General features: G+C 34.0%; 2 protein-coding genes and 1 pseudogene across 3 annotated transcripts; all 3 read left to right on the forward strand.

Annotated features, from left to right (window-relative positions):
• The first annotated feature begins 2894 nt into the window (after positions 1 to 2894).
• On the forward strand, positions 2895 to 11341 carry LOC143560239 (uncharacterized). Its single transcript, XM_077048581.1, has 26 exons — positions 2895 to 3109; positions 3944 to 4103; positions 4168 to 4260; positions 4347 to 4461; positions 4527 to 4686; positions 4786 to 4960; positions 5308 to 5409; positions 5528 to 6037; positions 6118 to 6711; positions 6796 to 6864; positions 6948 to 7307; positions 7393 to 7440; positions 7519 to 7647; positions 7740 to 7898; positions 7979 to 8041; positions 8125 to 8232; positions 8312 to 8395; positions 8472 to 8519; positions 8630 to 8704; positions 8771 to 8866; positions 8977 to 9057; positions 9303 to 9374; positions 10241 to 10285; positions 10379 to 10462; positions 10555 to 10951; positions 11178 to 11341. Exons 1-25 carry the CDS (start codon positions 2895 to 2897, stop codon positions 10945 to 10947), a joined length of 4038 nt encoding a protein of 1345 aa, XP_076904696.1. The 3' UTR covers positions 10948 to 10951; positions 11178 to 11341.
• Positions 11342 to 13682: 2341 nt separating this feature from the next.
• LOC143560240 (uncharacterized) lies at positions 13683 to 15720 on the forward strand (annotated as a pseudogene). The gene is made up of 3 exons (XR_013140088.1): positions 13683 to 13835; positions 14165 to 14560; positions 15153 to 15720. The product of XR_013140088.1 is annotated as an uncharacterized LOC143560240 (transcript).
• A 4781-nt stretch (positions 15721 to 20501) lies between these two features.
• Positions 20502 to 22679, forward strand: LOC143560241 (PHD finger protein ALFIN-LIKE 2-like). The gene is made up of 5 exons (XM_077048582.1): positions 20502 to 20608; positions 20688 to 20720; positions 20866 to 21088; positions 22046 to 22157; positions 22232 to 22679. The coding sequence occupies exons 1-5, from the start codon at positions 20533 to 20535 to the stop codon at positions 22487 to 22489; spliced, it is 702 nt and encodes a 233-aa protein (XP_076904697.1). The 5' UTR covers positions 20502 to 20532; the 3' UTR covers positions 22490 to 22679.
• The last annotated feature ends 1002 nt before the right edge of the window (positions 22680 to 23681 follow it).

Raw genomic sequence — 23681 nt, forward strand, 5'->3', positions numbered from 1 at the left:
GGTGTTTGTTTTAGCTTTTTAAGCTTATGCTTATAAGCTTATATAAGCTAATTTATAGAAGCTAGTTGGAAGATGGTTTTTAAGCTTATTTAAGGAAGCTTATTTGTGTAAGGGTGTTAAGTTACCCATTTGCCCTCAAAGAAAATGGTTTAATCCATTTAACTCCATTTCACTCCTATTAATTTTTAACAAATCAATTAGTAATTAATACATAACTAGTGCATATTGTTTATTTTAACCCGTGAAAAACACATTTAAAGTGTCATTTCATCATAATCTATGTTAGGCGTTAAAGTATACCCCATGACCTAAGAGGCAAATGATGGATAATTAATAAGAGACAACTTATTACTGTAACAATTTAACAATTTATTGACGCGTAATTAATAAGAGGTAAATGATGGATTTTCGGAGAAGAGGCAATTAGTTGATCGAATGGTTTCACCCGCCGTGAAGCGCGGGGTCGAAATACCAGTTGTAAATTATATATTGAAAGTTACCCAGAGTGTATTTTAAACCATAAAATCTTATTTCAAGAGGTTTAATATTAACTCTTAGATAAAAATAGTTTTCGGGTCATGCCCGTTATTTACATTTCTAGTGTTTTATTAGCTAACAATTTATAAGATTTAGACACTTCAGGCTTCAGAGCCTGGTCCTTTAATTTATTTGCATGAAAAAAAATATATGGAAAGAATATGGTATGCAATAGCACTTGATATCTATCTATACTTAAGTTTGGTGGACAAGACATTAGTTATTTAACAAGGCGCAACAAGAATCTTACACTCCAAATAATGGTATTGATAGTCGAGAGTCTAGTGACATTAATGAAATAGATGAAGACACGAGTACACAACGTAGAATAGATGATTTATACATGAGTGCAGTTAGAGATGTGATTGTAGGAGATCTAGCCAAACAAAGATGAATGGTTATTAAATATTAATGTATTTTTGTAGAAATTTTGCGTCATTCTCGATATAAATTTATCCAAAAATGATGGTATAACTCATAAAAATAAATTAGATACATGTAAAATATAAGTTATGTGATAATATGTAACAATGCCCATTTTGGTCATTTTCCTAATATAAGCTAAATAAAAAAAGCTAACACAAACACTTGAACAGAGCTTATCGACTTATAAAATATAAGCTCATCCAAACTGTGGCGGATCTAGACCATAATCTCAGGGGTAACGTTCAAAAATTTTTTTTACCGTGTTTTATACAATGTAAACGAATTTTTTTTACCGTATTTCATACAATAACCGAATTTTTTTTTACGATTTTCATGCAACAGTTTTTTGTTTTTTTTTTAACTTGCATTTGGACCGATATCATCGTTCCTTGTAATTTTCGTTTAAAATGATTGCTAATAAGACTTTATTGTTTCATCTTCTAAGTTTCCTAATTTTAGAAGGGAGAAAATTTAAACCATAAATCTACAATCAATTTTCAATTTACATATAAACCCTAAATCCCTAATCAACTACAATTTTCAATTTATATTATCCGAATATTTAACAAACCATAATCAATCATTCAATTGCTACCAATGGGGTGGTGCTCCATTGCCAAAGGCAAAGCCTTTAAAACACCTGGGTTTGGAGGGATCTTGGGTTCAAATCCTAAAGACAACAAAAATTAAAAGTTCACTGTAATTGCCCATAAACAATTCTAAATTAACAATTTATACAAACAAATAAGCAATTACAATTTTAAGCAGAAGTAGAAGAATACATAAATTGAACAAGTAGAATTCAAATCGTGGACGAGGGAGTGAGGGACTAAAGGAGCACCGACCGTTTGCTACTCGGCTGTAGCATGCAGGGGGTTGCAGTGTGGGGCGGAAGCCACGATTGAATGAAACTTTGGTTTGTTGAATGTTGATGTCCGACCTAAATCAAACGATTAAGCATAAAGGAAAAACAAACAAATGGTTTTATTTAGTTTGTAGGCTTTAATTGATTTCGACTTTTAATTTGGTTGGGCTTTAAACAAACAGGGATAACGTACGTTATATTTTGTTAAGGTAGCGAAATACGAAAACCGACCAAAACATATAAAATTTGTAATACCGACGAAAAGTTGAGGGATAGCGGAGGCTACCCCTAGTATATAACTAGGTCTGCCACTACATCCAAACACATAAAAGAAGCTTATCAAATGGTTGAAAAAAAAGCTATAAGCTTCTATCCAATAAAAGCACAAGCTAAAAAATAAAAGCCAGGACAAACACCCCCTAATACAGTAGATTTCACAGAGTTAACACTGTATTCTCGGGTTTAAAATACAAAGAAAAGAAATGATAAGATTGGTTAGGGGAAGAAAGGAAAAGAAATTGTATATTTAAAAGACATTCTCGAGTTAAAATAAAAGAATAGAAAAGAAAATGTTAATTACATTATTGACTTAGATAAGAAGGAAAAGATAGGAAAAAAATTGTAAATTTACAATCATATCCTTATTATTGAGTCAGATATAAAGGAAAAAATATGGTAAATTAGTAATATTATATATGATTATAAACTTTCCTTCCGAATCAAGCCATATTTGGCTGGAAAATTTTGAAGGAAAAAAATCGTAACTTTTCTTTTCATTTTCTTTCTTTTCTTTTAATGAAAAAACCCAAGAATGAAAAAAAGAAAATTTTCGTATCATTTTCTTTTCAAAACCCTTAAATAAAAAATTAAATAATAAGTGTAAGTTTATATTTTAATTTTATAAAATTAAAGAAAAATCAGCAACCCTAGAAAGCAAAGTCCACACCGTTGGAAGGTGAGCTTGTTCGTTTGAGCTGGAGAGACTCACAATCACATACATCCAATCGAGAGTTGCAGCCTATTACAAAATAATAATTTAATTAGCGTTAGTTAGGGTTCATTCATGATGGTGGGAATGATTTCGATGGAGAGGTTTTCTGGGCTGTTTGAGTCGGCCAAATTCTCGAGTGATGTCCCGTCGAAGCTGGAGACGTTACGTAAGCTCAAAGATGAATTCAGTCTGGCAGTAGAAGACCACCCTCACCTGCTCACTCACTTCTTCCCTCACCTTCTCGATCTTCACACCGATCGCTCCAGTCCTGTTCGCAGATTCGTTGCAGAGTAACTAATTAATTCATATTCTCAATTATTATTATTATTATTATTATCTCTTAAAATTAGGATTCTAATTATAATGCCTGCCTCACTTTAGCTACTAAAACCTCCTGTTACATTTCCCTAGAATATATTACTATACACATGACCTTGAATTTATTCGAGATGTGCGAAAACTCAAATTGGAGAAGTTATCACTTGGTCGAGGATAGGAGACGTAGGACTAAGGTTAAGGACCTTTAGGAAGAATGTAGAGTTTTTGGTTAGAAACGTGTCTTAGGCGCTTTTCTTTACCTTATTTTTGTCTCGTGTCACTCTGATTATTTCTTTTCATATCCTCATACGTCTCCAAGTTTTTCTGTGTTGCATTTTGCGTATGAATTTTTTATCCAACTTAATTTAGTTTTTTTATGTATTTATCTATCTTTTTTTGAGGGCTAAATGATATTTTCTTGTGATATTTTATTTTTAATATCGTATATCTTATTATTCGTTACGATTATCATTATTTTTGTTTTGTCTGTTTAGTATTATGACCACTGTTATTATTATTATTACGTATTTATTTATTGATTGTTTTTATTTGTTTTTCTCTGTTGTCTTGGTGGATTTTTACTAGGTATGGTTGTTGTTGTTGTATATCTTTATTTATTTATTTATTTTTTGATAATTTGGATAGCATATACTAAATATGAATATCAAACTTAAAGAATTCTGGTAGCAATGCTGTTAACATTTAGGGTTAACTGTTTTGGAGATAAAACATAATCCAGGTCTACCTATTTTTAAGTTGAAATGCCACCTCTAGTTGCATGCTAATTGATTGATTCTCATATGTAGGATTGCTGGTGAGGTTGGGTTGAACAATACAGATTTATTACCTGATATTGTACCCTTATTGTTAACTCTGTTAAGAGATGGTACACCTGCGGTTGCTAGACAGGCGATCACATGTGGAATCAGTTTATTCCGACGCACTCTTATGAAAATTGCAATTCAGGTAAATTTATATGTTAACCCTTAATGTCAGTGTCATCATAGACATTCGTAGCTGTATCTTGCAGGGTTTATATTCAAGTGAGGTTGATGATTCTCTTGAGTCATCATGGTTATGGATTTTGAAGCTTAAAGATGAAATATATACAATGGCATACCAGGTAAAGCACCTTTCTCAAAGATTTGACACAAAATATATTTGCATAATCTATGCAGTCTGATTTTTTAAACCAAATGTTTGTTCAAGCCGGAAACTGATGGGAGAAAGTTGCCTGCGCTGAAATTTGTTGAAGCAGTAACGCTTTTATATACAGCTGATCCTAGTGCTTCTACTGAACCACCTGAAAATCACACTTCTGGAGGTATTTTTGTAAATTCTTAATTGTGTTCTTAACTTTTGTGTGGCTATTGATGGATTTTGTGGCAGATGAATTTAACATCGCATGGCTTCGTGGAGGTCATCACATACTTAATGTTGCTGAGTTATCAGCTGAAGCCAGTAAGAATTTGAGTTTGTTGCTTGATCAGCTAAGGTATCCAGCTGTCAAGTCACATAGCAATATGGTTGTCATTGTGTTAATTAAGAGGTATTGGATGCTCATCACACGTGTATATGCTACTGTCTTCTCTCTGAATGTTTATTCAAATGTTCTTCTTTAGACTTCTGATTTATCATGCGTTTGCAGCCTTTCAGAGATTGCTAAGAAAAGGCCTTCATTTTATGGGCGTATTCTTCCTGTTTTACTTGGATTGGATCCATCAAGCTCTGCTGTGAAAGTTGGTCATGTTTCTGGTGTCCATCATGCTTTAAAGAATGCTTTTCTCACCTGCTTAAAATGCACACACCCTGGTGCTGCACCGGTAATGCTTCCACATTCTTCATTTATATTCATCTGTTAACCTAAACCACTAAAGTCTCATGTAAAACAAGATTATATCCGTCAATGTTTACAACATTCTTGGTTGTCACATGTGATATTATTGATCAAGTGCGTCTAGTTTGAGTATTACTTTTATTACAGAAATACAGATCAAAACTCTGTCATGTATGACTGTATGTAGTGCATACATTTATTCTTACTTTACTTATTAGGCACTATAAGTTTGAACTTGATTCAGCTGTTTAACATTACAGAGAAATAAGGAAATGCCTTTTAGTTTACTTTTTTTCTTTTGTACTGGCTTCGAACTATGCTCTGTTTTGACAGTGGCGAGATCGTTTAGTTGGTTCACTTAGGGAAATGAAAGCCGGTGAGTTAGCTGAAGAAGCTCTCCAGCAGGTTCTTAGGGGTAATTCACCAATTAGACAGGTACCTAATCTCATTATGACAAGCAGTTTCTAAAAGAAATATACACATGGCATGACACACATCTGTGCTGTCAAAAAATGTTATAGTAGAATGGTGATAACATTTTGGTTTCTCACAGGATATAAAACCCTCAATAGAAGCATATGATGCTGTGCACTCCACTGCAGTTAGGAAAAGGCCTGAACCACAGGATGTTAATGATCTGAATAAAGATGATGATGTACCTGGAAAACGTGTCAAACCAACACCTAATTTGAACGAGGACATGAAGGGAAATAATGGGAATTCTTCAAAACCAACTACAACCAAACAGAATGTAGACAATGGGCCTGTGCAGCAGCTTATTTCTATGTTCAGTTCATTAGTTGCACAGGGTGAACAGTCTGCTGCAATGCTAGAAATTCTTATTAGTAGTATTTCAGCCGATTTACTAGCTCAAGTAGTTATGGCCAATATGCCAAATCTTCCTCTTGTTTGCCCTAAAGAAGAGGGTGAGAAAGAGTCATTGAACACCGGGTCCCACCCTGCTGCACAGGTTAATAATCTGTCTGCATACTTTACAGACATAATATCAAAAGCCACCAATTCTCAGGTTACGCATTCTGCTCCTGACACACACATTGATGAGGTAATTCTTATTATCTTGAACATAACTTTACAATACTATTATATCTTATTTTCATCTAATCGTTGGAATGAATACAGCAGAAACCTGAAATGGAGGTTGAACCGCCTGCAGTAAATGATAGTGACGCGGCAGATTTTACTTCTAATCAAGCCTTGGTACCTTTGGGCCCACCAGTGTCTTATAATTTACCATCTATACCGACTGTTGGTTTAGGTATTCCATCTGAAGATATAGATATAGGGGAACTTGAAGACGGTATACCTGGTCTAGAATCATCATCCAAGAATGATGGAATGCCTGAAATTACCAAAATGGACACGTCACCAGTTATTTGTCCTGACTTGGAAGAAAAAAGTCAAAAGCAAATTACCAAAATGGACACATCATCGGTGGATATAGTTCCTTCAGTGTCTACTGACAAATCTGACGAACTTAGTCCAAAAGCAGCCATGGCAGAAACAAACAGCAATAATTCCTCAACAGCAACTTCTCTTCAGTTAACACCTAAAATTGTTCTCCCAAAAATGTCTGCACCTGTTGTTAACCTCACTGATGAACAGAAGGATAACATACAGAAATTAGCCTTTACACACATTATTGATGCTTATAAGCATATAGCAGTTTCAGGTGGCTCAGACCTTCGTTTTTCTTTACTTTCATATCTAGGAGTTGAGGTAATATTGTAATGATTCTAACCTCTAATAAACTCTCTGATAATATAGTCGGCTATGATTCTGACTACTTGCACAATGTGACAGTTTCCTTTGGAGTTGGACCCTTGGAAACTTCTTCAAACACACATACTCTCAGATTATACAAACCATGAGGTATAACTAATGAGTCATTTGATGCTTATAAGAATATAGTTGGTTATGTTTGTGAATCCTAAGGAAGTGAGTTATTCTTTCAGGGCCATGAGTTAACCTTGCGTGTCCTCTATAGATTATTTGGAGAAGCAGAAGCAGACCATGACTTCTTTTCGTCAACAACCGCAACTTCCGTTTATGAGATGTTTCTTCTGAAAGTGGCAGAAGCACTCAGAGATTCTTTCCCACCCTCTGACAAATCTTTGAGTAGATTACTAAACGAAGTTCCGTACCTGCCAAAATCAGTTATTAAATTATTAGAGAGCTTGTGTGTTCCTGGAAACAGTGATAAAGATGAAGAACTGCACAGTGGAGATAGAGTGCATCAAGGCCTCAGCATTGTTTGGAGCTTAATTCTTCTTAGACCACCTACTAGAGATGCCTGCTTAAAAATTGCTTTACAGGTATATTTCTTTAGTAGTCTATGTATAAACTTTCTCGTACTGAATTTGTTTTTACATACTTATGAAATACAAGTTTTTTTTATAGAGTGCAGTGCATCACTTGGAGGAAGTACAAACGAAGGCGATACGTCTGGTATATCATTGATTATCATCAAAAGAAGTTTTAAGGTTTCTTTTTTCTTCAGATTTTGACTCAGTGTCCAATCTTCAGGTGGCAAACAGGCTTTATCCTATACCCTCCATTTCTCAGCAAATTGAAGATTTTGCAAAGGAAAAGCTACTATCTGCAATGAATGGTGATAATTCGATTACTGATGGATCCAATACCGAATTAACAGTGGTGTGCTTAAACTTTTAAAACTTCATATATAACTATGAAATCAATTTTAATATCTGGAACTTTATATTCACCTTGTAATTTCATAAACATAGGACACACAGATGGAAAGACCGTTAACTGAATCAGTAAGTGCTGTTAGCAAGGATAGTTCCTCTGATGCTGGCCAACTGTCTACATCTGAAAACATTCCATCTTCTTCAGTAAGTGATGCACAACGATGCATGTCACTGTATTTTGCCCTTTGTACAAAGGTATACCAGTGTATAATTCTCTGCACAATCTGATTACTTAGATTGAGTGTCGTTAGTTATTCAATATATTTGAGTTACAGAAACACTCTCTTTTCTGCCAACTGTTAGTCGTCTACAAGAACATGTCAAAAGCAGCAAAACAGGTTCAGTAATTTGCAGTCTACTAAAAATCCTTGTTTTTAATTTCAAAAAGGAAAACGAGTATCTTTATTTTTCTTTTGTGTAGGCATTCAGTGTCCAAATCCCTAAACTAGTTCGCACAATTGGCGCATCATCTCAACTTCTTGAAATTATTGCAGATCCGCCAGCTGGAAGTGAGAATCTTCTGATGCAGGTGTTATATGCTTTCATATAATATATTATTCTCATAAAAATGGCAAATATTTTTTTACAAGTTTTTCTTATTCTAATAGGTTGTGCAAACACTAACGGATGGGGCAGTTCCATCTCCTGAATTGATAGCTACTATTAAAAAGTTACATGACACAAAGTTAAAGGTATGGTGTTTGTTATCTGCATGGTAAATAGTAACCTATTTTCACACTGATATGTTTACATTTTGTAACTTAACAGGATGCTGAGATTCTTATTCCAGTATTACCGTTCCTTCCAAAGGATGAGGTTTTTTTCTATACTTTTCTTTTCCCAAGTATAAAATTCAGAATTATACAATAATTTAATTGAAGCTATGGATAGATTAGTAATATTCTTAACATGTGTTTGCTTACCAGATTCTTCAGATCTTTTCTTGTTTTGTTAGTCTTCCACTGGATAAATTTCAGGCTGCACTTGCCTGTATCTTGCAGGTAATTTATATAATAGCTACTTGTAATTATGCATCTTACTGATGGGTTTGAACCATTGTTATACAGGAAACATCTCAAGGTGGTTCAGTTCTTACTCCAGCTGAAGTTCTGATTGCTATTCATGGCATTGATCCTGAAAAAGATGGGATTCCCCTCAAGAAGGCATGCATTCTGTCCCTCTGTCTCTCTCTCTACCTTTTTTTTTCTTTCAAAAAGTTGCATTTTCTTTAACTAATATAATATAACATGTTTGTTCTGTTTTTCCTAAGCAGGTTACGGATGCATGCAACACTTGCTTTCAGCAACGGCAGATATTTACACAACAAGTTCTAGCAAAAGTTTTAAATCAGCTGGTATGTTCAAACTTCAACCAACTGCAAAATGGGATAGATCAGATTGAATGAATTGACTAAAATTATGAATAATTAATAGTCAACATGTATAACTAAAATAATGTTCCAGATATTTTGAATAACGAAATTTAGGAGCTTTTGAACACTATGTGAATTACAAATTGCTATTAAATCGTTTGATCTGCTTTTTAAAGTTTGAATTGTATTCCATAATCAACACGTTTTCACATAAATGGGTTAATTAGGTGGAGCAGATACCTCTACCATTGCTGTTCATGCGGACAGTAATACAGACAATTAGTGCATTTCCCTCCCTGGTAAGTTACACTTCTTTGCTATGTGTAAGCATTTATTTATTTTTTGGTATATTCGGTTGAATTACGAGGGTGTTTGTATTTGCTTTTTTGAAATCTGGTGCTTGAGACGTGTAGTAAACTTTTTTGATGATGTTGAGCGTCTAGAATGTTCTGATTCTTTAAGTTGGTAACAGATAAATTGAGTATATATTTAGATTTTATCTACCCTTATTTTGTAGCAGCTACACCAAGGGGGGAAGGGGTGCTCCTCTCATGTACCCCAAGTTCCACCAATCCTGCATTGTCGTGCCATTTACACTCTTAATTACCCTAAAACACCTTAATCACAGGCATCATTCCTCTCAAGTACCCTAAAACCATTTTTATTTTTTCCTTTTTAACTAAAAATTAAAAATTACTTTAATTTAAACTAAAAAGTATTACAATACACAAAAGACAAAAAAAAAACAAAAGAGAAACACTTTAAAAATATAACATTAGAATGAGCTGTACTTTCATCTTCCCCATAGTAATTTGCAGCCCCATCCTTTGCCCTCTTCCGCCGCAGAGCAGAAAAAAAAATTAGAATGAGCTGTGTGCAAAGCCAACTGTCACCTTTAACAGTCATGTTGACCAAGAATAAAGGCTAGTTGGTTCGGGTAGTGTAACAGGTCTTAGGGTACCCATGTTAGCACTTACACAGGCGGCGGCGGTGTTCTCTAAGCGGGCAGTATACCCGATTCACGCTACCCGCAGACGCCCCTTCCCCCCCTAATTAATCACATAATCATAAGAAGTAGGTTACTTATGTATGGTTGCAAGTATTTTCAATCTTGACGCATTTCTTCTTGACCAAAGATCATTGCTCTACTTTCAATATAATACAGGTCGATTTTATTATGGAGATTCTCTCTCGTCTTGTTAGCAAACAGGTAAGAAATGTTTAAATACATGGTAACGCTATGTTGCTATCTTAAACATTTAGACCTTGTATAATAAAGATCTTATCTTATATTGTGTTTCAGATTTGGAAAAATCAAAAGCTCTGGGTAGGATTCTTGAAATGTGCTCAGCTAACAAAGCCTCAATCTTTCAGTGTTCTACTCCAGGTCAGTCCTATTAACTTTGTCTCATAGGACTTCCTAAATTTATGTGAGCCTATAAATTGACATGGTTTATTTTCTCATGATGTTTTTTTTAGCTTCCTCCTGCACAGCTGGAAATTGCATTGAATAAACAGCCCGTACTCAAGGGTCCCTTGGCTTCCTACGCGAACCAACCGGACATTCGAACATCACTCCCAAGGTCAATACTGGTGGTTCTTGGAATCCAACAAACCGATAGTCAAGGGCAAACCACCCAATCACAGACGCTGGCTCAGGCCCAATCACAGACACAGTCTCAGGCCCAGTCACATACGCAGTCTCAGGTGCAGTCACATACACAGTCTCAGGCCCAGTCACATACACCGACTCAGGCCCAATCTCAGGCCCAATCACAAACACAGTCACCGGCCCAGTCACAGACAGCAGACACGGGCAATTCAGTGAAAGATGCGGCAACTGAGGAACCAAAACAATCAAGTAGCACCTGAAATGGTATCCTGCATTCCTACTTCATACTTTACTATTGCCATCACTAGAAATAAGTTAACAAAGCTAAACTAAATGAAATCCTCAGAATTTACTTTGCATATGGTTAAGAGGCGCTATAAATATTCTACAGTCAATAAACTACCTTTAAACAAGGTAAAAAGTGAAGTACAAGTAATAGAAGTGGAAATTGTGTATGGTTAAAGAGTTGGTACTTGTCTTTTCTTTGCAGGTTGTTCAAAATATGTGCAATTGGATGGACTTCTATAGCATTCGAGTGTAACTATAAGCATACAATCCTAATCTGTAAAGCTTTTTCAGTGCTATGGAATGTTAGTTTCAATAACATAATGACCACATGTAACATGCTTGATATAGGCTTGATTAGATATTCAATTTCACTGGACAATCAGTTTCTCAAACCATGTGCGATGGTAGTCTCTTGAAAGTTGTAGCTTCAAAAATCTTAATATTTTTGACCTTGAGAGTGCAAATTCATATTGTTCAGAAACACAAATTGTCTCCAAACATGTTTCTAGGTTGCTTTTTATGCGAAGTATTCATTACTCTAGCTTTGAACTGGTGTACTGTTAGCATTGCTGATAATGGTAAACTGTGTGTGTTTTTTAGTCTTCCTAACTCATTTAGATGAATAACTGATGGACTTAGTTTTCCCAATGCACCTTTCTGCAAATGAATCTGAAAATGGGTCTCCTCTAGTGAGGTTTTCTAGAGTTTCACCGTTTCACATCCGTTTTATGAGTGTAGGTGAAGATTTTATAAATTATATGGTTTAAAATACATTTTTTACATGATGGAAATATGTGTGAAAGGTTGAATTTCTTGCTGATGTAAAGACCCGCATAGACTGGTATTTCTATCTGCTGCAGTCTTGCAACTTTGTAATTAATTATATTGAAAACTAGTATTAAGACCCCAAGTTACGATGGGGGCGTCAAACCGCTAAAAAAATCTAATTCGTTTAACCAAGTTAGGATCTTTAATTTAAGCCATTAAAATTAGAAACCAAAGAGGTTCAGGCAAACGAAATGTAGACGTAAAAATGTTGAAGCACTCGCCCCCATTTCGAAATAATATTACAATAAAGTTAGTGTAAAGGAATAAACTAAAGTAGAGGGTCTAAATAGTAATTATAACAAAGTATTAGGGTAAATAGTGAAAACTAGAAAAATGAAACTTTATTTTAATAGAATAGTACAAATTAACCTTCACAAGCACAAACACATTTGTAAATTTTGTGGTTTGGTTTATATATAAATACTATTTTTGCTATCGGCAAAAGAAGTTTGCATCTATCATGTTTCATACCTCATACGAGATTTGATCTGGAAGTATAGTCTGGTTATGTTCTAGAATTAAAAACCACATTTGTAGTTTGGTTTACGGGTTTATACCCAGACCCGACTGTTTGTTTTATGTATTTGAGGGAGTATAGTACTATAGTATCTATTACTTCTCAAATCACATGTTCTAACAAGACTGTAGAAAACCTGCTATATTATTTCTTAATAACATAATAAAACTGAATTCACCAAAGCTATTATGATCACAATTAGGCCCTTGGATATTTAATTGGAGAGACGAGTATGAGTTTATTACTGTGACTTAAATTTTTATGTGTTAAGATGGATGCTAATTAACTCGATTGGGCTTCACTCAACTTGGGCTTGCCAAGATAAAATTTATATGGATCGGGTTTGTTCCATTGGACTTTGGTCCATTTTGGAGGTACCTCTACACGTTCCACCAACTAAAATATGGTATATGCTAAGGTCTTTTGAAATTAAGCATTAGGGCAAACAAAATAGAAACTAAAGTTACTTGGATAAGACCTCATGAACAATTTCACAACATTCGATTGGGAGCTAAGAGCTTTAGAAAGGGCTGATTGAAACATCACGGATTTTGATTGCTTGGGATGACAACTTCAAATAGATCGTGAAGAATAATTTAGGGGATTAGGTCACAGTTATATTAATTTGGTTCCGATAGACGTTGTGATGATAAACATAGCATACAGTAAATTACAAATTTTGAAACTTACGGTTTTATGCTACATAATTAACTTAAAAAAATATGTTTTTTTTCACCATCGAGAAATAAAAGCAGAAAAGTTGATTTTTCTAAATCATTTGTAGTTGGTAAAGTATAGAATTAAAATCGTACTTTAAAATAAAACTAAATATATTGTTTTTTATAACCTAGATCCATTATGACTATAAAAATTAAAAAATAAAATTATTTAAATACACACACACAAACACACACAGTTGCATAAAAGCATCAGTTTCGAAAAAAACAAAAATTTAAAATAAAAATTGTACGTATATTTATATATAATAAACAAATATAAGAAGCCATAATAAAAAATAACAAAAAGTATAAAACTTAATTTAATAGAAAAAACAAAAATTCATATTATTAAAAGTGTGTGAAAATACAAAAAAGTTTCTCAAAGTTATATTAACTAATTGTTGCTGAATAACAATAACCAAAATTGATAATTTCAAAATATCACACAAACCAACACCAAAACAAAAAGAGAAATTCACCGTTTAAAAAAATTTGTATGGAAATATGAAAAAGTGAAAAGAGATAACTATGACAGATAATCAGTAGGCACCGACGGATATAAAAGAAGGCAAGATTGGACACCAAAACAATTCCTTCGTTGAATCAATTTAGACTCCAAAAAACAAAAGAAACGAAAGAAATTATGGGAGTTGACTACTACAAGGTTCTTGGAGTGGATCGCAACGCTACAGACAACGATCTCAAGAAAGCCTATCGGAAACTTGCCATGAAGTGGCACCCCGACAACAAAAAAGACGCCGAAGCCAAATTCAAGACCATCTCCGAAGCCTACGATGTATGTCTTTCACTTCTATTTATAAAAAAAATTACACTTTATTACTTACTTTAATTGCATCTTGCATTCTCATCACAACCCTCATACCCGAATGCAACATTGTGTAATTGATTAATCTAGCTTAGGTTAGTGTATATATAGGGTTGGGTTAAAATAGTGTTTTTTTTTTTAATTTTCGTCATTGTGTCTTTTTTTCCTTGCCATTGTTATTATATGTTGCGATCCGTTGTGTCTTTGTACCTTTCCTAGATTTTGGAGTAGGATAACTTAACCCTATATATCATATATGCCCAAATCTAATGTTTTCTAATTAGGGGATTTGTGGGCAGGTTTTGAGTGATCCTCAAAAGAAAGCTATTTATGATCAATATGGTGAAGAGGGTTTGAAGGGGCAGGTGCCGCCGTCATCCGGGATGCCGCATGATGGTGGTTCTGGGTCATTTAGGTTTAATCCAAGGAATGCAGATGATATCTTCTCATGAGTTTTTTGGGTTCTCTAGTCCGTTTGGCGGGTCCCATGGGGGACAGTTTCCGAGGAGCATGTTCGGTGAGGATATATTTTCTCAGTTCAGAGGGGCGGCTGGTGGTGGTGGTGAAGGATCGGCAAGTGTGCCGCCGAGAAAAGGGGCGTTGATTGAGCGGACATTGCCTTGTAGCTTGGAGGACTTGTTTAAGGGGACTACCAAAAAGATGAAAATTTCAAGGGATGTTTTTGATGGTACCGGGTAAGATTTTGAAGTTACTTATTATTGTTATTTTGTGTTTTATGGCACTGTATGTATCTGTATCAACACATTTTCACTCATCAAATTTGGTTACCAAACAACGAAAAGCACCCTACTTTCCAAACTAAGGTGATTTTGACTGCTAAAGCTTCTAAACATTGATGTGGCTGCATGGTTTTCGTAGTAATTTCTACACTTTGAATGGTTTTTACGACGGCGATTTAAAAGTTGAATGCGATGGTTGGATGGTTTATGGTAACGATTTTTAAAGCACGTGACCAAATTCAAATAAATTGTTCTTTATGCAAAATACTATTTTTAACGCAAAATTGCAAACATATTTGTATTTTATTTAAACAATGTAGGTTTTGCACGCTTAGTAGCCACATGCATTAGATTGCATCATATTAGAAAATCAACTATGATGCGTAAAATGGACAAAATGTGAATAATCCAAAATGGGATGTGGCCTAAAGTATGTCTACAACTCGTATACGTTTCAACCCTTTTCTTATTATCTATAGTTTTGAACTTTACCCATTTGAGTATTTGATCCACATGCAATAATATGAACTTTTGGGTGTGAATGTAGGAGGACAACCACAGTGGAAGAAATACTTGCAATCGAGATCAAACCAGGGTGGAAAAAGGGCACCAAAATAACGTTCCCAGAAAAAGGAAACGAGCAACGAGGTGTCATTCCTTCTGATCTTGTCTTCATAATTGATGAGAAACCGCATCCTGTTTTCAAAAGAGATGGCAACGATCTTGTTGTGACTCAAAAGATAACATTAGTGGAAGCTTTGACCGGCTACACTGCACAAATCTCAACCCTTGATGGACGAAGTTTAATCGTTCCTGTTAATAATGTTATCGGTCCAACATACGAGGAAATAGTTAAAGGCGAAGGTATGCCTATTCCCAAAGAACCAACAAAAAGAGGGAATTTAAGAATCAAGTTTGATATCAAGTTCCCTACAAGATTGACATCTGAGCAGAAAAAGGGTATCAAGCTGCTGTTGACATCATCCTGAGGTAACAGTTTTCTTGTTTAGTCGTTGCAATCGTCAAGTTTGTTGGCTAGATTCTGATTTAGTGTGTGATTTATGTGGAATCTGGTTAACTTTTTATATGAATTACAATTCAAGTTGTGAATGCTAGCGGGACTAGTTTAAAGATGGTTATTCTTTTAGGTAAGTTATAAAATTTTACTTAGTTGGATATGAAATTCAAACCAAATTGGCTCTGTTTTAAGATAATTGCTATTACATAATTTCCATAAATTTGCGGTTTACTTTGATAACAAAATGTATTGAAACCAGAGACACCCCAGGCTTTGCTCAAAACTTTCTTGTTTTCTTGAAGGATGTTTGCTTATTTACTGTGGGAGCAAACCACATTCGTCAAAATGATTAAATTTTCGAAGAAGTCAACATATCGCAAAACGATTGCCATTTGTTTTGTTTTCAACTAGTCACCGGACTTGTCACTAACACTGTAAACATATCATCATCGTTTTTTTTAAATGAAAGAAACTAGCAATATCCTTTTGAATAATTAAAGATATATATTTTTGTCAGTAACTGCAACTTTTAGTAACCTAGGGAGTTTCTCGTTGTATAGCATAGGGGTGTTCATCGAATCGAATAACGAATTTTCAAGTTAAATTGAATCGAATAATCCGAATAATTGTTTTTTTTGCCGGTATTCGTATTCGATCGTATTTGATTAAAAGTTGAACTATTCGATTCGTATTCGTATTTGTATTACATGCCCAATTCGAAATTCTATTCGAATTCGTATTTGAAATTCGAATTCGAATCGAGTTCGAATAAATTCGATTTTAATTCGAATAAATACAATCTAACTCAAGTTTACCTATGCCAAAAATTTGAAAACCATAATCATAATTGCAAAAGAAACATATATAAATTTAAAGTAGCTACAATACCACATGATAATAAATTCAAAACTAAACTACAAATAATATAAATTCAAAATATTCAAAACGAGAAGTAAATAACATCCATATTAGTATAGGCCAGGAAACAATAATATGACATATTGGGTTTAATAATTTGTAATGGACATTTATTATTTATGCATTTGACACAAATAAAACAAATATTATATATATATACATATATGTATATATAATTTGAATTTCGAATCGAATCGAATAATAAATCATAAATTCGTATTCGATTAATATACTCGAATACGAATCGAATCGAATTCGAATTTTTTTAAACCGAATTCGAATCTTAATAATCGAATTCGAATCGAATTTCGAATGTTTCGAATGCGAATCGAAATCTGAACACCCCTAGTATAGCGTGCATTAAGTCGATTATTTCTAAGAAATTTCCTTTTTAAGAGATGTGTTGCTGATACGGTCTCATATCTTGGTCAAATCAGTTATCAAAGAGGGGATGATGGGTGATAATGGGTTAGTGAGTAGCTGGAATTTAGGGCCGGTTATTATTCTGTTAATAAAGGGTAACTGAAGTTTAGGGTAAGTTATTATTCTATTAGTGCTTATTTATATCTTTTGTTAAGTATTAGGTTTTCTTTAACCATGTATCAGAGACTTCCCATTTCGAATTGGGTAATTGAAGGCCTCCCATTTTGGATCGGGTCATTATGTAACAGTAATTGAATCATTTATTCATTTATTTACGTCCAGATTGAAGACTCTTATCAGTTTCTCTCATCATGACCACACAATGATAATGTAAATTTTAAACAAGGTCTACAAGCATCAATTTTCGCATTTAGTCGTATTTGACTCAAGTTTTCGCCTTTAGTCGTATTCGACTCGGACTCTTTAGGATATCATATTGTGTACGATAAACAATGTCAATAAATTTATTTTGATTTAGTAAATACTTGCATTTTGAAGGGATTTTTTTAAATATTTTTATAACCATGAATGCTACTAATATCGCTAAAATACATAGGATTTCTCCGTTTTATTCTATCTATTAAATCATTCTTTTACAAAATCATATAATCTACCAGTAAGTAATAACAAAATGCTTTGTCATCTTTTACATTTTACTTTAAGTTCAGGGGTATACTCTAATTTCATTTAACTCCATCTAAGTGTTACATCATCTACTTTTCACTCTTTAACTCTATATCACCTAAAGAAAATGGTTTAATCAATTTTAACTCCAACTCACCCTTTTCTTTTACTTTAAATTTTACATTTAACATTTAATTTAAATACAAGAATAGATAATAATATTAATCTTTCATTATTTTTTTTAAGATTGATATACAATAAATAAAGGAAGAAAAAAAAAGAATATGAACAAACATAAAAATAAAACCAAGTATTCTTAAGAATGGTGGTCGGATAAAAAACGACGCATAAATATATTGTCCGTATACACGGGATCCACTTCTTTAACATAGTCATCAACTAGTATTATATGAGCGCGTAGCTTATGCCGGATTGCCGGTTGGGTGCGGCTTTTCGAGTTCGTGACGACGCTTGTGGTTGTTGTAGACAAGCTTGGGCTATGACTACAACCATTGGGGAAAAAAAAAGAAAAAAAAGCCTCGCCCGCAGCGTCAAAGTCGGATGATGATGAAGATGTCGATGAGGAAGATGACATTGTTTAAAAAATATAAAGGATGTTGTTGATGATGGAGTTGTTTTGGGGTAACTAATAAAATGGTGAGTGAGATATAGTAGTGATTTTTGGAATTTCAATCAATTTAGCCGTTTAACAACAAACTATGCTATTTTTTATTCTTTAATGGCTAACTCTACAATTTTAACCCGTGAAAGGCTGGATGCATGAGCATTTTAACACAATTAACACATGGAGGGGAGCGGTTTTTAAAGCCTTTCAAAAGTCTACGTATGCTTTAACGGATGCTATGTTAGAGTATACCAAGAGGCCTAACTAATTATCATCTATATCAAACCAATCTGGAATGACATGTCGATCCTGAGTTCCTTTCATTCTTCTTGGAAAGTCATGATCACGTGGTTGACAACTGACAAGGTCCATTAACAAAACATTATCTTTGTAAGTCACAACTCACAAAGTCCATTAAAAAAGTATTATATTTTTAAGTCATCTCTTAATCAAGGTAATAATCCAACATTTTATCATATCAGCAAAATCGCTAGGAGAGTAGGAGGATTATCTCATCAACTAAACAAATTTAGCCCCGAAGATGGTAAGTTTCATTTTAACTATCTTTCCATAGCCCCTACTCCCTAGCACTCAATAATTGAACCATGTAACTATACAAGATTCAAGTTATAGTATTTTAAAGTGGTCACGATGGTCTCGTGTCTAAAATTGTCAATAGCTGGTGGCCAGGTAAATATAAATAAATAAAGTAGAAGCAGTGGTTTGTTTTAAACTTTTCTTTACAGGATATGTGACATGGGCCACCGATTATGAGTATACCATACTTAAAAATTTCACACATAATAACAAAGTTATTGGTAGGAATTAGAAATAGCGGATGGAATGTTTTGTAGATAGATTGCAAACAGCCCATACTCTATCCCAGGAGATAGAGAAGTTGTTTCAAGTGAGAACGACAGCACTGTAAAATGCTTTCAACAAAAAGGAAAGTACAAAAATATATAGTTCTCTTGTGCTGGTGATGGTTATAATCCATCAATATCATAATTAGAAAGCTACCAGTGGATGCCATGATATTGTAAAATAAGTACTATAATGAACATCATGAAACAACCAATATAAAATACTACTAGAAGACAATAACAAACAAAGCTCTGTTTGATATGAAATAAGGGGTAAATAGGAGGCTCCACCAACGATTTCTAGAACTGTGAACATAAAAATTGGTATGAAATCACATGAGCCTTTTAACGATTTGAACAATACCGTAAGTTATTTCTATGAGCAATTGACACTTAGGATCAGATTCGAACCCGTTATCAAAAGATTATTGTGTCAAGTTTTTCATCCCTTTAACCAACGGACCTACATGACGGGGAAATAAAGGTTAAACATGTCATGTTCTATGTGCGTGCGGGTTAGGGTCGAAATCTTTGACACAAATAATAATACAGATTGGGTTCAAGTTACACATTTAAACCGATCAACCTGTCATCACGCAACCCAACACCATTAAGAGCATTTGCAGCCCATCCCTCGTAAACATCTTTATAATACACTAAATTTCTTTTTTTTCCTGTTCAACTAAATTATAATTCTTTATACCTTTATCTTTCACAGTTTTTCTCTGCTCCACTCACAAACAATTTCAACAAATAATAAAAAATAAACGGGGGCAAACAATTATCCTCAAATTTACAAAAAAAACACTAATTTTTCTCTTTCATTCACTCACAACTAGGGATGAGCAAATTCGGTACCGGTACCGATACCGAATTCGGTACCGATTTGGTACCAAAGTTTTGAGTTTCGGTATCGGTACGATACCGGTATTTCTCGAATTTTACCTTAAATCCGCACCGTACAAGTACTGAACCAATACCGAACTGAAAATTTTGATACTGGTACCAAAAAGGATCGAAATTTTCAGTACTGGTACGGTACCGATCTGATCCTTACTCACAACCACGCTTAACCCTGTTTTATAATTTACAAAATCCTTCCACCAAAATTTAGAGGTGAGAATGCAATGGGTTTAAAAAAATGATGTATATTTTTAGTTTAAAATATAATACGTATTTAATTAGGAGTGAGATAGAGGGTAAGCGTGAAATAAGAACATAATAATAATAATAATAATAATAATAATAATAATATCAAAAATTGAATTGCTGGGGACCATAATACCCCTTTTCTTTTTTTCTTTCTTTCGATTTGCTTTCTCTCTCTCTCTCTCATCTATCAAATCTGTTTTCAAACATTATTATATTATACATACCCGATCGATCTCTGCACAAACCAATTCAAAATTAGTTTATTATCCAGATCTGTTCCGTTGTTTTATTTTTATATATTTGAATGGCTTCCACTGTTGAAGAGATCTTCAAAGATTACAGCGGTCGGCGTTCTGCCATACTCCGTGCTTTGACTTACGGTTGCTTATTCTATCAATCTTTAACCTAATTCACTCTCCCTTTAAACCTACTTTTTTAATTTAATTTTAATTTACGCAGATGTTGATGAGTTCTATGGAATCTGCGATCCAGGTATTACTTTAATTCATTCATTCATGCAGATCTTACTTAGTTAGGGCTGCAGTAAAATTCACAAACAATACATACTTATATTTGCATACAGAATTACTTGGTGAAATTAATTAGGTTTTATTTTATGAATTGGTTTATTTGACAGAAAAAGAAAACTTGTGTCTTTATGGGCATCCAAATGAAAGGTGGGAAGTGAGTCTTCCTGCAGAAGAGGTTCCTCCCGAGCTCCCCGAGCCCGCTCTTGGAATTAACTTTGCGCGAGATGGCATGAACCGCAAAGACTGGCTCTCCCTTGTTGCGGTGCATAGTGACTGTTGGTTGCTTTCTGTTGCTTTCTATCTTGGAGCCCGGCTAAACTCTTATGAAAGGTAGTTTGTTGCATAATTTTGCTTGATGTGTTATATATATAATGCTTTATAGTGGACCTTTGTTGTTGCTGTTATTAGGAGATATCTTAATCTTACATTATGCTATATTGTAACAATCTTAGTTTCTTTGGTGAATTCTCAGTTTACATAATTCTCTTATTATTTTTGTTTTGAGTAGCTTTTGGATGACTATAACTGCTTTGTGGAATTCATGTGTTTTAAGTTGCAACGAGTAAATGTTAGGTTCATCTATGTATGCATGTATATGTTGCGGTAATAATGATGAACTTGGGCGAGGTTGCTTCATGTGTCTTGAAGTGATACTTTATAATCTTGCTCTCTTTCTGCTTGTTATTTGTGGATACAGCTTTTTAAAGAAAACAGAGTAATAGAGTATGCATGTATAAACAGCAGTCAAAACTCGGAAGTTTGTTACATGAGTTGTTTTGAATTACCATATTTTATGTCAATCTACTTATCAGTTATCATAGCTCATAGGATTGCATGAAACAAGATCATGGGGAAACTTTTAAGGCTGTGTTACAATTGAAGTTGTTATTTCTTTAGGGCATTCAAAGACTAGACACAGTATATTGGTTTTGTGTTTTGTTTGTGAATCGTCCTGAGCTTAGTATCAAACACGAGTGGGCTTTCATTCCTTTCAGAAGTCATAACTATGTTCATTCCAATTTAATCACCATAATGGTCTACTGCTACTTGCTTGGTGAACAAGTGACAATGAATCATGTATCCTTATTTCTAACTTTAAACTCTGAGGTAGTACATTAAACATGATAAAAATGAGATAACTGAAGCAACCTACTCAAAAACATTTTGCTGCATAAATACAGTTAAACGTGTAGTTTTACTCGTATGCATTTGGATTCCTGGGATATATGTGAATGTTGAACCTGATAAGCTCTTTGATTATTTTTATTTTTTCGGTTTTTGTAACAGGAAACGTCTGTTTAGCATGATAAACGAAATGGCAACTGTGTTTGAAGTTGTATCAGAAAGAAAACCTGTAAAAGAAAAGGCTAGTGCAGCAGAAAGTGGAAGCAAAACAAAAGTAACAACATGATCAATCGTTTGACTTTAATCTGAAGATTGTATATCTTAATCACATAATGTATTATAATGCAGAGATCAAGTGATGGACAGATAAAAAGCATGGAAAAGGCATCAGCAGCAGCAGTTGCAGATGAAGATGAAGAAGATGAACATGGTGACACACAATGCGGAAGCTGCGGTGGAAACTACAATGCTGATGAGTTCTGGATTGGATGTGACATATGTGAAAGATGGTACCATGGCAAATGTGTAAAAATCACACCTGCCAAGGCTGAAAGCATAAAACAGTATAAGTGCCCGTCTTGCACCCTCAAGCGACCTAGGCCATAATAATTAACGTGCTTATTTTAAAAATGTATTATTTTTATTGGCGACCGTTGATAACAGATGCCCAAAGGGGTTTTTTAATCTTTATGTTACTTGAATACATACATACACATGTAAGGTCGGGTGCCTGTGGTTGAGATGCGTTATTTGTCAAACTGGTTGGTACAAGCTCAACTGGCTAAACTCAAAACACATATTTGCCTGCAATTCAGTTTACATTGTTTTATAAATAGTGATGATAATAAATAATTAGTAATATTAGTTTTGATGTTATTTTGTGTTTATTGAGCTGGGGACCTCTTTTTAGTCTTTTAACATATCAAGGCAATAATATATTATGTTTTGGAAACTTGAAAGTTTAAAATAATAAATTATTTTGTGGTGAAGTAAATTAATAAAAATATTTTAATGATTTGAAATTCGGACATTAGAATAAGTATCTTATGTTCTGAAAACTTCAAATAACGACAAAGCAAACGGTTAGAATGAGTTTGAAATGGTAGACTACAAGTTCCAAAGAGAAACAAAAACAAAGGTTATACGGATGTTGTAAAAATTCCAATTAGGTGCCTATTAATTCTTGTTAATCCCGCTTAATTACTAACCCAACGCCACCTCCCGACTAACAATTACTACAAAACTACTTGCACTTGTATCTGATTATCTAAACTTGATTTTTACAAAATTCTAGTGAATATATGAGATTACAGTTAAATAAAAGCACAATGTTGCATCTAGATTAGGTGCATAAAAGTACAAGGCCATGACACAAAACTACTTGTAAACACGTTTTGATCCGTCATTTGCTATGATAATGAAGCTGACCGAGTATTCCATAAAAGAACCACACATTAAGCCGATTTCCACTTCACTCGGGAGAAGCTTCAAGACAGGACATGACTATCACTACTCATGTCAGAACCGTAAACCAAATAGCCAATTTATTCACTAAAGCCTAACCTCAAAGTCGGATTTGTCACGCTGTAAACCGTAAGGCATAAGCCACCCAAACTATGGGTAGCTTAATAGACCTAAGAGTTTAGCTTAAATAAGTTCCATTCTCTATAAATACATGCCAGCTTAAAAAATTTCATGGACTAAACAAGCAAACTAACACCTACCATACAACACAATACAATAACTTGGTTGAGTCTATAACACTACAAGACAATCTATATCTTTTAACAAGAATATA

This window comes from Bidens hawaiensis, unplaced genomic scaffold (assembly GCF_021521415.1).
Source record: "Bidens hawaiensis isolate Kalapana, Puna unplaced genomic scaffold, B.hawaiensis_p1.1 tig00020254_1, whole genome shotgun sequence".
Lineage (NCBI taxonomy): Eukaryota > Viridiplantae > Streptophyta > Magnoliopsida > Asterales > Asteraceae > Bidens > Bidens hawaiensis.

What these genes read in the sequence shown, in the direction of transcription:
- LOC143560239 (XM_077048581.1), top strand. Translation starts at nt 2,895, where the DNA reads ATGGTGGGAATGATTTCGATGGAGAGGTTTTCTGGGCTGTTTGAGTCG. An exon ending in GTCATTGTGTTAATTAAGAG is followed by an intron (nt 4,687 to 4,785) that starts GTATTGGATGCT and finishes ATGCGTTTGCAG; the next exon opens with CCTTTCAGAGATTGCTAAGA. An exon ending in CGTTCCTTCCAAAGGATGAG is followed by an intron (nt 8,520 to 8,629) that starts GTTTTTTTCTAT and finishes TTTGCTTACCAG; the next exon opens with ATTCTTCAGATCTTTTCTTG.
- LOC143560241 (XM_077048582.1), top strand. Translation starts at nt 20,533, where the DNA reads ATGGCTTCCACTGTTGAAGAGATCTTCAAAGATTACAGCGGTCGGCGT. An exon ending in ACTCCGTGCTTTGACTTACG is followed by an intron (nt 20,609 to 20,687) that starts GTTGCTTATTCT and finishes TAATTTACGCAG; the next exon opens with ATGTTGATGAGTTCTATGGA. An exon ending in CGGCTAAACTCTTATGAAAG is followed by an intron (nt 21,089 to 22,045) that starts GTAGTTTGTTGC and finishes TTTTTGTAACAG; the next exon opens with GAAACGTCTGTTTAGCATGA.